The sequence below is a fragment of the Lycium ferocissimum genome, chromosome 1 (genome assembly GCF_029784015.1).
Source record: "Lycium ferocissimum isolate CSIRO_LF1 chromosome 1, AGI_CSIRO_Lferr_CH_V1, whole genome shotgun sequence".
NCBI classification, from domain to species: domain Eukaryota; kingdom Viridiplantae; phylum Streptophyta; class Magnoliopsida; order Solanales; family Solanaceae; genus Lycium; species Lycium ferocissimum.
In genome coordinates, this window is record NC_081342.1 from 23,606,750 (window position 1) to 23,621,986 (window position 15,237).

The window sequence follows — 15,237 nt, forward strand, 5'->3', positions numbered from 1 at the left end:
TGTTATATTTTTATAAAAATTTCACACAATTAATATTAAAGTACAAAATATAAATTTTGTTGTTGGCAAATTGCGCAAAGCAGTACTTTATGATATAAAGGAGCTTTGGCGGAAAAAAAAGAAGTCAGTTTGCTAATTATTTAATTTTATCCCACTAGCCCGCAAGAAAAGACAAAAAAGATAAACTGAATGCCGAGGCACAGAAAGTTCATTGGCTTTGGAACGGCGTATGAATTTTTGAGTCCGCCTTCTTTTGTATTGTGTCTTCTTTAACGGAAGCACTCAGGGGCAAGGACAATCGATATATCTAATTTTCAAATTGAATTAAAGTATTGATTTTACTAATTTATTTATAAAATCTTCAGGTAAAAATTAAAAAGCTCTAAAAACACCTATCATTGAACTACATAAAAAGTATTATGCATAATACTATAATAGATGGTTTAAATATTCTTCGTAATCAAAGAACGAATTATTTTACTTGTCAAATTGCTATGGTGCAAAATATATATTGAGATGGAAAGAGTACTATATTTAGAATTTTCTCAAAATCGTAACAGTTTTTTTTTGTAAATTTCACCATGATGTGAGGATTTTAGTATTATTTACCAACATATTAGATGTTACCTCTTTAAGTGACTTAAAGCGTGAACAAATTTCTTACCATTTTTTAACTTCTATAATGTTAAGAAATATTAGGGGTGTTCGTAATCTGGTATAATTGAAAATTTCAATCGATAATAACAATTTTTTAATATTTGAAAACGCTCTACCATTACTATATTGAATCAGTTTTGTATGATTCAGTAATTTTAAGGTTGATTTTGGTTCGTACGTGCTTACTAAATGAATCAAAATTGTCTAGTTTTGATCGAAAACGACATGCGCGTTTGAGTAATTTGTATTGCGTATGACTATATATAATTACGTATTTACTATTGATTAGTAAAGGCAAGAACCTTTCCGTGTAAAGGATTTTAGGGCTTCTATTGGTTTATATGTAAATTAGTCAAATTTTTGTCATATAATTAAGTATTTTGGTATAGCAAGACACTTGGGTAAACTTTCTATAAATACCGAATACCTTACCGAATACTAAATTTATAAAAATTCTTATCAAATATCAAAATCGAAATGTCAATTTTTTTTATTTTAATAGAATAATTCAGTATTTGAAAAAGTATGCATACCCCTATGAAATTTAGCAAATTTATATCACTATTAACGCTCGCCCCTTAGTTTTTGAATTAAAAGAAAGGACAAAATAGGAAAAGTATGGGTGTGTTTGACATGCAGATAATATTTTTCAAATTTTATATATTTGATTGATTAAAATATTTTGGAAAAATATGTTCTTCAGAAAATTAAGTTTCTTAACATTCAAAAAAATAACTTTCATATTGAGAGTAGGAAAAACAAATTTCATAAGTTATATTTTACATTGATTCTCTCTTCTCAAACCCACCCCTCAGTCCTCACTCGTGCCCTCACATACACCTCCCCTAACCCACCAACCCTCACCACCCTCTAACAATCACATCAATCTCATTGTGTTTGTCTAGATTATATATAAATGCTCTTAAAATAATATTTTCTACTTACTTTCCAAATACCAAAAGTCACGTACTTCAAAATGTGCACTTTTGATCCTTACACCTGTGATTTGTGAATTCCCACAAATGTGACAAATCATTATATGTTAAATCATGTAAGTACTGATATGTTATGGTAAGTTGGTATCTTCTGCTTCAAAGTTTTGAGGGTACATCTGAAATAGTCTGAATATAGCATATTTCTTGTATATAACTAGGCCATCTTGGTTTGTCAAATACGATACAATGAGTCAATTATCCTCCGAAAACTACCTAATCTCATTTAGAATTTTCCCAGAGTCCATCACAATATTCACTTGCTTCGTTGCTTCGAATCACCATTAGTTGAAGGTTGATCTTGCCACGATGCTTGCCATTGCTTGTCATAAAATGTAGCTTCATCGGCTAGCTTCTTCAAGTTGTCAAAATCTGTCCTTTTCCTAAACAAAATTACACCAGCAACTGTTGCCAAGAGAGCAGTTTTACACAAAAAATTCCCCATTTGGCCTACCACGTCAAGACCCGTTAGAACATCCACTAGATAGGCCATGAAAAATCCCACCATTGCAGCTCTTCCTGCAAAGTCACAAACTTAGTAATAAATAATGTTCCTTCCGTCCCAATTTATTAACTTATTTTCTTATTAGTCTCTTTTGAGAAAACAATTCTATATTTCTATAGCTTACTGAGTTCTTAATAATTATTTATACATTTCAAGTGGATTTCCAAACACAAATACAAAATTTGAGCCTAAACTACTGGGTTCTTCCGAACAATTGTTCGCAAAGCTATAGCTCCGCCTCTGTTTGGGAATATCAAACTATAGATTTCTCATTTTACTCTTGATGAGAAGTTTTTATAGCCACACAAATATTATGACATATTTTAGACCATAAGTTTCAAAAGTTCTTTTTTGAAATTAATTGACTCCCTGACGGATTAAACTATGTCACATAAATTGAGAGGGAGTACAATCTTTTGTTTACTTTTCCTAGATAAATTTTATCTCAAATAAGTTTCTAAGATTTTATAAGATTATAAATACAAACCATTTAGTAGCTCAGCTTCAGGGAGGTGAGAGTGCATCATCCAAGCCCACCATGGTATGACAGAACTTCTAAAGACCACAGGTTCTTGATTTGTTGCTGCTTCTGGAAACAGTTCAAGAAATTTCCTCCTCTTTGCTTCTGCAACATCATTAACGAACAAATTAGTTCACTTTAAAAACATCTTTTGAGCTTTAGTAATTGAAAGATTTGTTCTTTGTTTACCGGCTACTATGACACTATCCCAGTCCATTTTGCCATTTTTCACAAACATATTGAGATCCCATGTCCCATTTTTCCATCGCTCGTCCGAAAACCTTAGATCTTGAGACTCTGATGAACCTGTACCACCTTGTACTTCATCATTATTCCTTGTGGGCTTTGCATTATCATCAATCAGCAAATTAGATCTGTCTTTGATTTCAACAACATTTAAATGTGTTTGCCCTTCAACTTTTGGAGTCATAACGTTTGTAATCTTCATGGACTTGGCGTGATGAGGCCATTGTTTCTTGTTGAAGTGATGGGAGGTGCAAGGTGTGTGTGTAAATGAAGTAATGGTAAAAGCAGCCATGATTGTAAGTAATCTTTGGTTTGGCTCAAATTATTCTTCTCCTCTTGAATGAGATGGTGATAAGATAAGTGGCAAAAAGGCCCATGCTGAAATATATAAAGCTTATCCACTTCTGCAACTTTTTTCTGCAATATCATAGGCATGGAAGCCCATATTTCTTGACAATATGTGCTTCCACTTTTGGTGACTTTTTTAAGAATATAATGAGAGGAGGGGATAAACTACATTTTATATTCATTTTTTGGGGCATTGAACCCCAATGAGTTTGGAGTAAAAGTTTGGAAACCTGCTGCTTTTAGCATGTATGTCCAAACAATTACGGCATACTTGATTGCACCAGATAGGATATTATCAAAGCTAAAGTGTCTACTCCCTCCGTTCCAATTTTGTCAAAGACGACGTTTAAGAAAGAGTGAAAACTTTTAAAACTTATGATCGTAAACATATCATAACATTTGTATGACTATAAGACTTTGAAGTTTAAAGTTAATTATTTCCAAATTATAAAAATGTGCTATTGTTTTTTAAAACGGACTATTAAGGAAATACCGTCAAACAAATTAAAACAGATGGGATATTTCAAAACTAATACTCCTATTATCTAAGAGTACAGATAAACCAATGCAATAATAGACATTCAACGTGCATTTAGTATAAGTTACACCATAACAGGCAATCCTCATGCAAAAAAAATGAGATAAAGGACGGTTAAGCACCTGAACTCATAAGAATGGCGACAGGGGCCAACTTGCTCCAAGTTGTCAAATGAAATGCACATAAATCCGAAGCTATTAACGGCTCATTTTTTTCTCTATCTGATAAATGGCTCAAGTATACATTTCAGTTTGTAGAGCATTCTATGATTCGTACTTGAAAGGAAGACGGTGCCAATAATCTGCTGCAGGATGTGTACATTGTGCTGTGAATAAAGTGCAATTATGCCTCCCAAACTCTTAATTGTGAGGCGCGTGCACTCCCAATGTGGACGCACCCATCCTAAGATTGCAATTGTGTGAATGACACATGCTATTGATGTTAGGCTTGTCATGTATTTCTTATGCTCCCTATTAACCTTCTCTTCATCCCACATAAATCCTTGAATATTCTGCTTATGAAAGAAGAAATGAGAATAAAAACTCCAAACTGTCGTAACATCTCTCTTTCTTTCCTTTTTTTTTTTTTTTTTTTTTTTTTTGCACATAAAAATAGAAAATAGACTAAGTACACGACTCTACACGAGTTAAAGCGAGACTTAGACCTGAGAAAATTGAATATGCCTCCATTTATACAGCTTTACTCTTCACTCCAACCAAACTCTAGAGGCCAAAGTGTAGAAAAACAAGCAACCTATATACCTAGAATCATCTGATCTACATGATTTTCCACTTGTCTAAAGTTGTCGGTGAGCTAAGTAACTATATATTAATATTTTCTTGACAAAAGTGTGGCACAGTGATCGATCGGATTTCGATTTTAAATCCTAACATAAACTACATTTTATATTCATTGATAACCCCAATATGAGGTATCAGGTTCAAATATTAGTGGAAAGAAAAACAATAGGTGATTTCTTCCCATCATAACATTTGTCTAAGCTTTAAAAATGGTGGAAAGAAATACCGTTATATTTCAAAACTAATACCCTATTATCTAAGAGAGTACAGATAAACCAATATTAGACATTCGGCGGGAGGTAGCAATCGCAAAAAAAATGGGGGGGCGAATAAGAATGGTGACAGGGGCCAACTTGCCGTTGGAATAAAAAATGGGCCACGTGAACACATGGTCACCTGACTAAACTCGATATATTATGTATATAATCTGTAAAATATATCTAACATTAACTAAAGGAATGCATGCTCAAACTGTCGACCTCTCTTTCTTTTCCTTTTTTTTTTTTTTTTTTTTTTTTTTTTTGAATGGAGCACTGGCTAAGTGCTACCTTTAATTCCTTAAGATTGTGGGATCGAACCCTACTAAATGCACTTTTGCGTCTTTTTTTTTTTAAAATCTAAGGTTAACTCATGCTCTTGAAATTCTGGATTCACTTTTGATAGCACGTATCACGTGAAATTAGTCGAGGTGCGTGAACACATGGTCAGGATATATTATGTATATAATCTAAAGAGAGGCTTGATGAAGGTGCAAGATTCCAATTAACTATACTATTGCATCTCCCAATGTATTTTTGCATAAAATATTCATGAATCCTTCGTGATACTCTATGTCGTAATGACAAAAGTATCTCGCAGACATAAATATCAAAAGTTACCTGAACCCATTCAAACTAGACCGAATGGAGCACTGGCTAAGTGCTTCCTTTAATCCCTTAATTAGGGGTTGTTTGGTGCATGGTATAAGCTGGGATATTCCAGCACTAATTTTTTGTACCATGTTTGGTAGAAGGTATAAAATGCATCCCAACTTAAAAGATGGGATATCCCTTCTTATCCCACTTATCCTAGGATTATTTTATACCATATTTTAGATGGTATAAAATAATCCCAAGAGATGGGATAAATTAGTCCCGGGATAATTTTAACTACCTACCAAACGACCACTTAAGGTTGTGGGATCGAATCCTACTAAATGCATTTTTACGTTACGTCTTTTTTTAAAAAAAAAAAGTTTCTAAGGTTAACTCATGCTCTTGAAATCCTGGATTCACCTTTGGCAGCAGGTATCCCGTGGAATTAGTCGAAGTGCGTGCAAGCTGGCCCAGAGACAGGCTTGATGAAGGTGCAAGATTTCCAAGTAACTATACTATTGCATCTCCCAATGTATTTTTGCATAAAATACTCATGAATCCTTCATGATGCTCTATGTTGTAATGACAAAAGTATCTCGGAGGCATAAATATCAAAAGTTACCTGAACCCATTCAAAATAACTGACAGTCACACCACCAGCATTGGCATAGATGTCCGGAAGTATTACTACTCCTTTCTTTGATAAAATCTGCAGAAGGCAATTGTGTGTGAAACTATAATCATGCTAGTCCAAAAGACTTAAAGAGTCCCAAAAAAAAAAAAAAACTGATACCTCATCGGCATCTGGATCAGTAGGAAGGTTTGCTGCTTCTATAATGAATTTGGCCCTTGACATTATCAACATTTTCTCTGCAAACAAAAAGATCAGAACATACAAGGACAAGTAAGATGCTATAATTAGGTACATTTAGTTCACAAAAGGGCTAAACTAAGTAATAACGGCAGAATATGAAAGAAACTAAACCAGCAACTTCTTTTTCCCATTATCTCATAAAAAAGGGAGAAGTTTTTATTTGCTGCAAAGATATGCCCAAACAATTTTGTAACAGAGAGAAAAAACTTAGGTTTTGCCAATTGTAACAAGAGGTAACTGTAGACATCGAAATTTTACCGTATTTGAAATAGAACTCTACAAGACGAGTCCAATCCATCTTCAAGCTCTAATGTCCATTAGGGTTTGTTGGAGGCTACTCTATCCTAAACCCTAGATTAAGCCTATATAAAGGGACACACATTCCCTTGAAAAGGCATCTCAGATATCCCATAAACTCATAGGTATTCAAGAAGAGGTCAATATGTGACCGGATATTTCTTGACAACCAAATACTTCAAGAAGATCCACAATATCCTTTCATGGAGATCAAATACATCCCAAGAAAGTCCACATATCCAAATCCAAATCATCCTACGTTCGAGAAATAAGCTACTAACGGCCCTCGAATTACGGAGAAATATTAGGAGAGAAGAATCAAGGGGTAAACGATTTTGTACCCGCAATATTTATCAATAAAATATATGTTTCTTCATATTTTGTTTGTGGTTATAATTTATTTCCGCATATTAAAATTTGTTGCAAACAAATTGGCACGCCAAAGGGGACCAAATCTGCCCTTCATCTCTTCTCTCAAATGAAAATCGCAAAACCGCAAGAATGGACGCAGGTGATCGGGGGCAACTCTGACCGGTGTAATCTAAGAAGACTGATTTTCGGTAAAGTTTGTCTATTCAAGTTTGTGGGAATTGGGTTTCAATTAAGCTCATGTGCATATTAAAGTCCAAACAAGTTTGTTCTACTTGGATTTAGTGCTACTCTTCTGATGAAAAGGGAGATGATTTCAATCCCTTTTCAGAGTGAGTGTATTTAGTCTTACAAAGCAAAGGCCAAAAGACTGAAAAAAAAAAAAAAAGAATCAAAACGGAATGCTTCAAAAAAAAAAAAAGAATTGGAGCATTGACCTTCACATTCCGAATTGGAGAAGGAAAATTAAAGAAGTATGGTGAGGGACTATTGTCATCTTTACTGTTACTTCAAATCGTGTCTTCAATTTCGGCGAACCCCCCGACAAGATTTGAAGTAAGGGGCATTTGTAGACATCGAAATTTTACCGTATTTGAAATAGAACTCTACAAGACGAGTCCAATCCATCTTCAAACTCTAACGTCCATTAGGGTTTGTTGGAGGCTACTCTATCCTAAACCCTAGATTAAGCCTATATAAAGGGACACACATTCCCTTGAAAAGACATCTCAGATATCCCATAAACTCATAGGTATTCAAGAAGAGGTCAATATGTGGCCGGATATTTCTTGACAACCAAATACTTCAAGAAGATCCACAATATCCTTTCATGGAGATCAAATACATCCCAAGAAAGTCCACATATCCAAATCCAAATCATCCTACGTTCGAGAAATAAGCTACTAACGGCCCTCGAATTACGGAGAAATATTAAGAGAGAAGAATCAAGGGAGTAAACAGATTTTGTACCCGCAATATTTATCAATAAAATATATGTTTCTTCATATTTTGTTTGTGGTTATAATTTATTTTCGCATATTAAAATTTGTTGCAAACAGTAACATAAAATCCAAGTAAATGCTTGTACAATCAGTTAGTGGAAGCATATTTTAGTATAGAATCTACTGCATATGTAATCATTAATGTGATATGTATATTGCAGCATCATTTCAACATTGTTTCTTGACAAGAGTGACCAATTGCTGATATTGACTTCTTCATTCTCTCGATACAAAAGCAGAAACCAAGAATTAAACTATAAATTTCAGAGCAAGATAAAAGCTGAACCAGTTTAAAACTCCTCCCAAAGCACAAGGGATGAGAACTTCACATTCATGTGTTAGCAATTCATCAGAATTACAGCTGCACCAGTGAAATCGATGAGCTTTCCTGTTTTATCTTTATGACTAAGCAAAGCCGGTATATTGAGCCCATTGGGCTTCTTGATGGCTCCAGTTACGTCACTCACTGCAATTACCTTTCCACCTCTCTCATGAATAAGCTTTCCTGCCCACGCTTCTACATTTTCAAATCCTAAGGAATCTAAATACATATTTATGACCAAATATTGTGGAATAGCCTGGCGTGGAATGTGCTAGGACTAATCGAATTGCATAATAATCTGAATTGCAAAAGTCAAATCCTTAACATGCTTCCCATATTCAGCAAGTAAAGCTTCTGTAGCATAGACAACATCACGGCCCGTTGCAGCTTCTCTACCCAATGACCCTCCAAGATAAAGGTTCAAGAGACAAGAAGAATATTACTGCCTTGTATATTATTCACTATGTACAAAGCACTTTATATACAATGGATAGACCAAGATTAACTCCTGAATTATAGGAGTATATTGCCGTAAATGACAAGCTAATATATAGTTGTAAATAACACTAGTATACGGCTAGTTATGCACTAATAAAGGAAACAAAATCAGCACAATATTCTACACAATCAGTCATGCTTCAATACGCCCCTGCAAGTTGAAGGTGGGATCAATAACCTTTAACTTGGACAGTTGTTGATGAAAAAGCAGATGAGGTAAAGGCTTTGTAAGTGTGTCTGCAAGCTGATCAGCAGCATGTAAATGCTGAACAAGCACCTGTTTTCGCTGCACTTGATCTCTAACAAAGTGAAAATCGATTTCAATGTGTTTCATCCTACTGTGTAATACCAGATTTTGACAAAGATAAGTAGCACCAACATTATCACAATAGATTATGGGTGGAGCAGGCAGCTGCACATGTAGCTCTACAAGAAGATTTTGAACCCTATTGACTTCAAAGAAATGCAAAGCTCTTTGCGCGATACTATAACCGGTGGAGGAGCGCGCTACAGTGCGTTGCTTCTTGGACGACTAACTAATAGCATTTGCACCGAGGTACAGGATATATCCAGAAGTGGAAGTCCTGTCATTAATGTCACCGGCCTAATCGGCATCTGAATACATAAACAACCCAAGACATGTCTTGCTCGTTATTTGTAAGCCATGATTTTTGGTTTGTTGGAGGTACCGCATTAGGCGCTTAACAGAAGACCAGTGTGTTTGGGTAGGGACATGCATGAATTGAGATAATTTACTAACTGTGAAGCTTATATCTAGTCTGGTAAATGACAGGTATTGAAGTTTACCAAGTACTTGACGATACAAAGTGGCATCCGCAAGAGGTGTATATCCTTTAAGGATAGTGAAGCAGTGGAACTCATGGGTGTTTGAACAGGCTAACATTCAGACATATTATGAGCCGCAAAAATATCACAATCATACTTGGCCTGAGAAAGAACGATCCCTTCTTTTGTGCAGAGAACCCCAATACCCAAAAAATAGTGAAGTTGTCCGAGGTCTTTGAGAGAGAATCTAGCTGAAAGAACCTGTATAGTTTTCTTGATAGCATCAGAGCTAGACCCAGTGATAATTATATCATCAACATATACAAGAATATAGACCAACACTCCATTTTGACGACGTATGAACAGAGAGGAGTCAAAATTAGACTTTTGAAAGCCAATCTAAAGCAAGAATTGCTTTAACTCATAGTACCAGGCTTGAGGAGCACCTTAAGTCCATAAATTGCTTTCTTTAATTTGCACACGTAATGAGGAAAATCAGGATGACCATACCCAGGAGGTTGACACATATAAACATCTTTATCCAGGTGTCCTTGAAGAAATGCATTATTCACATCCAATTGGTGAAAATGCCAATTGTTCTGAACTGCAAGTGACAAGATAAGTCTAACAATAGCATGTTTTATCACTGGACTAAATGTAGAGTGATAATCCACACCCGGTCGTTCTGTAAAACCCTTTGCAACCAGCCGAGCTTTGTACCTGTCCACACTTCCATATGGTTTAGTTTTGATACGATAGAGCCATTTGCAATCAACGACATTTTGAGAAGAGGATGGCAGTATAAGCTCCCACGTCTTGTTGTTCATCAATGCCTCAAACTCAAGCTCCATGGCTTCCCTCCAGTGTGCACTCTTTTGGCTTGGTTATAAGTGGTGGGAAGTGGTTTGGTGGACGCAACTGCAAGATAATCAAAATACTTGCTTGGGTTTGGTGATATTGTTTTGTGAACGAGTAATAGGTCAATGAATAGAGGGTTCTTGGGTATGTGGGATAGCTATGGTAGAGGAATGGTGAAAATTGGGTGATGGGATGGGCGTGGGGACAGGGTGGGTTGAGGAGGAGGGACGTGAGGTTGTTATAGATGAAGGGGTAGTAGTAGTAGTTTGGGTGGTCCATGTGTGCCGATTTTGGCGTTGATACTAGATAAGTGGTTGCGTTGTAGGTGGGACATCATTTGAATGTATTGGGTCAATTGATGGATATGTGGAGGAGTCTGAACAGCGGTAGGAGTTGGTGCTGCTGCTAGAGACGGACTTGAAGATGGACCCGTAGGAGAAGTCGCCAGCAATTTTGGAGCAACCTTGATTGGCGGTGGAATCTCATAATCTGTTGGAGGCACAAATTTGACATTGGAGTCGTTCGACTCTTTGTATAGGATATATCATTCTAACTTTGAAATTCTTTTATAAGTGTGAAAACATATGAGAAAAAGGAAATTTATTTTCATAAAAAACATCTCGTGAGATACAGTCAAACCTCTCTATAATTGTCATTCGTTATAACATCATTTCACTATAACGACTTGAATTTTTCCGGAACCAATTTTTCATGTTATATTTTACTTCTCTATAACAGCATTCTACCTATAACAGCAGTGACATTCATTTTAGCGGTACACTCTTTGTAAAATTGCATCTTTATAACAATCATTCAGATATTGTGTAATAATATTTTGTAAGAAATATGTTATGTGCAAAAGTAAAATATAAAATATTTATGATAATCATCGTTAATGTCATGCACATAGTGAGATAGAAGAGCTACCTATTAATCTCTTAGACAGCCTTCAAGGGAAAGCTATATATTAATTCCCTTTTTTGCTGAAAGTTTAGACAAAAAATTTTCGTCAATTCAAGCATTATCTTATCACTAAGAGACTGAAATTTACGAAAAAACCTACAATTATCGAATTCTTACATCAAACTTGAAATATTTAAATTCTCAATTAATTTTAAATGCATAGGTTCCTTAGCTTTTCAACTTTTATTAATAATTTATTAGTCTTTTCAACTTTTAGCTAATTAGATATGAAAATCAATTGAGATTTTAAAATTAACAAGTATATTATTTTTGTTCATAATATGAAAAGTACAAAAAAAAAATTTGCTTGCATACTTTTGTTTATAACAGCTAAATGAGATCTAAATATCAAATGATAGTATACATATATAACAACACCTCACTATAGCAATCATTAAATTTTCGGACAAACGCTGCCATTATAGAGAGGTTTCATTGTGTATATATCTTTTGTGAAACAGGATCATAACACTGATGGCTGTGATGGGCATTAGAATATCCCAAGTATACACAGGGAGTGGACCTAGGTTCTAACTTGTGTTTGGCATATGGTTTAAGCAATGGATAACATAGGAAACCAATAGTGCGAATGGATTGATAATTTGGAATTTCTCCAAATAATCGTTGGTATGGAGAATCATAATTAAGTGTGCGGCTAGATAGTCTGTTAATCAAGAATGTGGCTTGTTGACAGGCAAACGACCAAAAATTGGAGGCATGGATGCTTGGTGTAAAATGGTTTTTGCTGTTTCAATGATGTATCGGTGTCTACGTTCAACCATGGCTACTCGTTGTGGTGTGTATGATGGTGATACCAGGTGTTCAATGCCATTGGTTTGAAGAAATGACTTGAGGCCGTCAAATTCACCACCGCCATCGGTGTAAACCGAGAGTATTTTTGTATGAAAATAGTTTTTAACAAGGGTTTTAAATTTAGAAAAAATTGCTTGAACCTCATTTTTATTTTTAAGCATGTATAGCCAAATGTATTTTGTAAGTTGAACAACAAAAGTTACACAATATAATTTTTTGTCAATTGATAAAACAGGTGACGGCCCCCAAAGATCACTGAAAAGAATTTGTAGAGACTTTTTGCTCACTAGAGTGTTCTGAGAAAAAGGTTGTCGATGACTTTTATTAGAAGAGCAGGAATTACAATAATCAAAATTTGAAACTGGAACTGAAAACTTTTGTGAGAGTGTTTTAAGCACTCTTTTATTTGGATGTCCTAATTTTTTATGCCAAGATTGTTGAGATTCTGCCATATAAGTTTGTAGTTCAAATTGTGTTGGAATCCTCCAGCAGGCCACTCGTAACGTCCTTGTTGTTTCTGACCTTGCGCCAACACTGCATGTGTGCTCATATAATTCACAAGAAAATCAAAGGGAAAAAACTCGATGTATGTTAGATTATCTTTGCAAAATTGAGACACAGATATAAGGTTACCTTTAAATTCTGGTGCACACAAAGTATTAGAAAGCTGAAACTTTTTGTTTGAAGCATTTAATTGAACATGACCAGTGTGAGTTATAGGGATTTTGTTACCATTACCCATGGCAATATCCTCAGTACCAGTGAGTCATATGGACATTGAAGATTTTGAGCATCAGTGGTCACATGATGCGAAGCTCCTGAATCAACAATCCAAGGCATGGAAACAAAGTTTGCTCTGGCTTCTAGGTGATTGTGGGAGCATGTATGACATACACTGGCAGTATGCCCAATTCGACCACATAGCTATCAAACTAGACGATTTTGTTGAGAGACCGTTGGATGCCAATTTGGTGATGAGGCTGGTGCATTTTGGTACTTGGGATGTTGCGAACACCATGGTTGTCCTCGTTTATTATTGTGAGGTGCAAAATTGTTTGACGAATGTTTTTGTGCCACTACAGCTGTAATTGAGGATTGATTAGACTCTTTATGCTTGAGAAGAAGCTCTCTGTTCAGAAGCTTATTGTACAATTCGTCATACGAGATGGGCGTATCTCGCGCTTGGATAACTGCTGAAATTGAATCATACTCAGGTCCTAGACCGCTGAATATTTTGATTACAAGTTTGTCATCGAGTATAGGAGCTCCAGCCATTTTAGCAACATTTCTAATCTCGCGCAAGTACTTTGTCATACTGCGAGAATTTTTTGTGATTGTAGCCAAAGAGTTTCGGAGACTGAAGACCCTTGTATGTGATTTGTTCGCATACATGCTATGCTGAGTGTCCCACACTTGCTTGGAGGTGGAAGTTTTTGTGATTGCAGAGGTAATCGTCAGATCAACCGAGGCCATTAAGGCATTGCGAATCAACTGGTCTTGACGGAACCAGATCTTATACTTGGGATTGGGTACTGCTGAGTTGTTGACGGTAATAGTTTTTGATGGTGCTGTCATAGATCCGTCTAGATAGCAGTAGAGATCATGACCCAACATGAGAGACTCGACCTGCGCTTTCCAAATGATAAAATTCGTTAGACCATTAAGCTTTAGGGGGAGTTGGGAATTTGGGGTAAATTGGACCAGATGGTTGGTGTTATCAGCAGGAATGATAGAATCACTTGGATTCACCATTGGTGCCATAGAAATGATAAAAATGAATTGAAAGGAAGAGCAGACTCGTTGGAGTTTGCAAAAGTCCTGATACCATAAAGGTTCAAGAGACAAGAAGAATATTACTGCCTTGTATATTATTCACTATGTGCCAAGCACTTTATATACAATGGATAGACCAAGATTAACTCCTGAATTATAGGAGTATATTGCTGTACATGACAAGCTAATATACAGTTGTAAATAACCACTAATATACAGCTAGTTATGCACTAATAAAGGAAACAAAATCAACACAATATTCTACACAATCAGCCATGCTTCAATACAAGATCCTAAACAAAATGTGGCAAGCGATGATTCATAAATAGCCTGTTTCAGTTCTAGCCATATATATATGGGAGAAGTCTAAACTTACAATTGGTTTTCCAGTCACAATTGCAGGTGAGTGCCCATGAAACTTTGAATACTCATCCAAAATCCAGGCCATAGTCTGTTACATCAAGCATCATGTAGACTATTATTTGCATCTTATTCTAAAGCTCCAAAACAAAGAATATTTTGACAAACTTGCAAATAAAATGTGTTGGTGCCCAAATCAGGTGCAGGCACATCAATATTAATCCAATGAGATCATGAATTTTCTGTGTGAAAACATGAGTAAGTCGCTCTAACTTGCTCACGCTTAAATATTTTGGGGTACAACCAATTCCACCTTTAGCTCCCCCATATGGAATGTCGGCTACAGAGGTCTTCCAAGTCATCAGTTGAGCAAGGGCATTTACCTCATCAAGGGCAACCTTGTAAATTTTTTATATCATCTCAGTATAGAATAAAGACTGTTATAAGTTGGCTAGTACAACCATGAAGATTAAGGAGCCGTTTGGACATGATTTGAAACCACGAGATAGAAATCAAAACATGCAATTTGAAATTCTTAAGTTATATTTTTTCGTATAGACAGAAAAACTCCACAAGTTGTGAAAAACTATCAAAACTTTTCTAATTCTTATACAATCTTATCAAATGAGCAAGTCATAGTTCATACCAAAATTAATATGCTACTAGAAGGCCTTTCTAAAAAATACAACATCAATTGATTAAACTTTAGTTCAATAAAAATGAAATTTTAACATGAATAGTAATGTAACTACTTTTTTTTTTTAATCCTCCCACATGGTATGAACATAAATAACGTTTGGTAGAAGTTAATGAGGTAGGAAATGGTTTGTGGTAGTAATTGTTAAAAATATCTACAATTTTTT

At 35.4% G+C, this 15,237-nt stretch overlaps 1 protein-coding gene across 1 annotated transcript; it reads right to left on the minus strand.

Annotated features, from left to right (window-relative positions):
• Nucleotides 1–1,774: 1,774 nt before the first annotated feature.
• Nucleotides 1,775–3,411, minus strand: LOC132029572 (light-harvesting complex-like protein 3 isotype 1, chloroplastic). Its single transcript, XM_059418842.1, has 3 exons — nt 2,864–3,411; nt 2,642–2,779; nt 1,775–2,168 (listed from the first exon to the last, which is right to left on the minus strand). The coding sequence occupies exons 1-3, from the start codon at nt 3,210–3,212 to the stop codon at nt 1,906–1,908; spliced, it is 750 nt and encodes a 249-aa protein (XP_059274825.1). The 5' UTR covers nt 3,213–3,411; the 3' UTR covers nt 1,775–1,905.
• Nucleotides 3,412–15,237: the final 11,826 nt, after the last annotated feature.

Bases quoted from the DNA above. Each gene is read 5' to 3' on its own strand.
- LOC132029572 (XM_059418842.1), bottom strand. From the start codon at position 3,212: ATGGCTGCTTTTACCATTACTTCATTTACACACACACCTTGCACCTCC. The intron at 2,780-2,863 runs GTAAACAAAGAA...ATGATGTTGCAG, and splicing joins GGATAGTGTCATAGTAGCCG to AAGCAAAGAGGAGGAAATTT. The intron at 2,169-2,641 runs GTTTGTATTTAT...GTGACTTTGCAG, and splicing joins TGAAGCTGAGCTACTAAATG to GAAGAGCTGCAATGGTGGGA.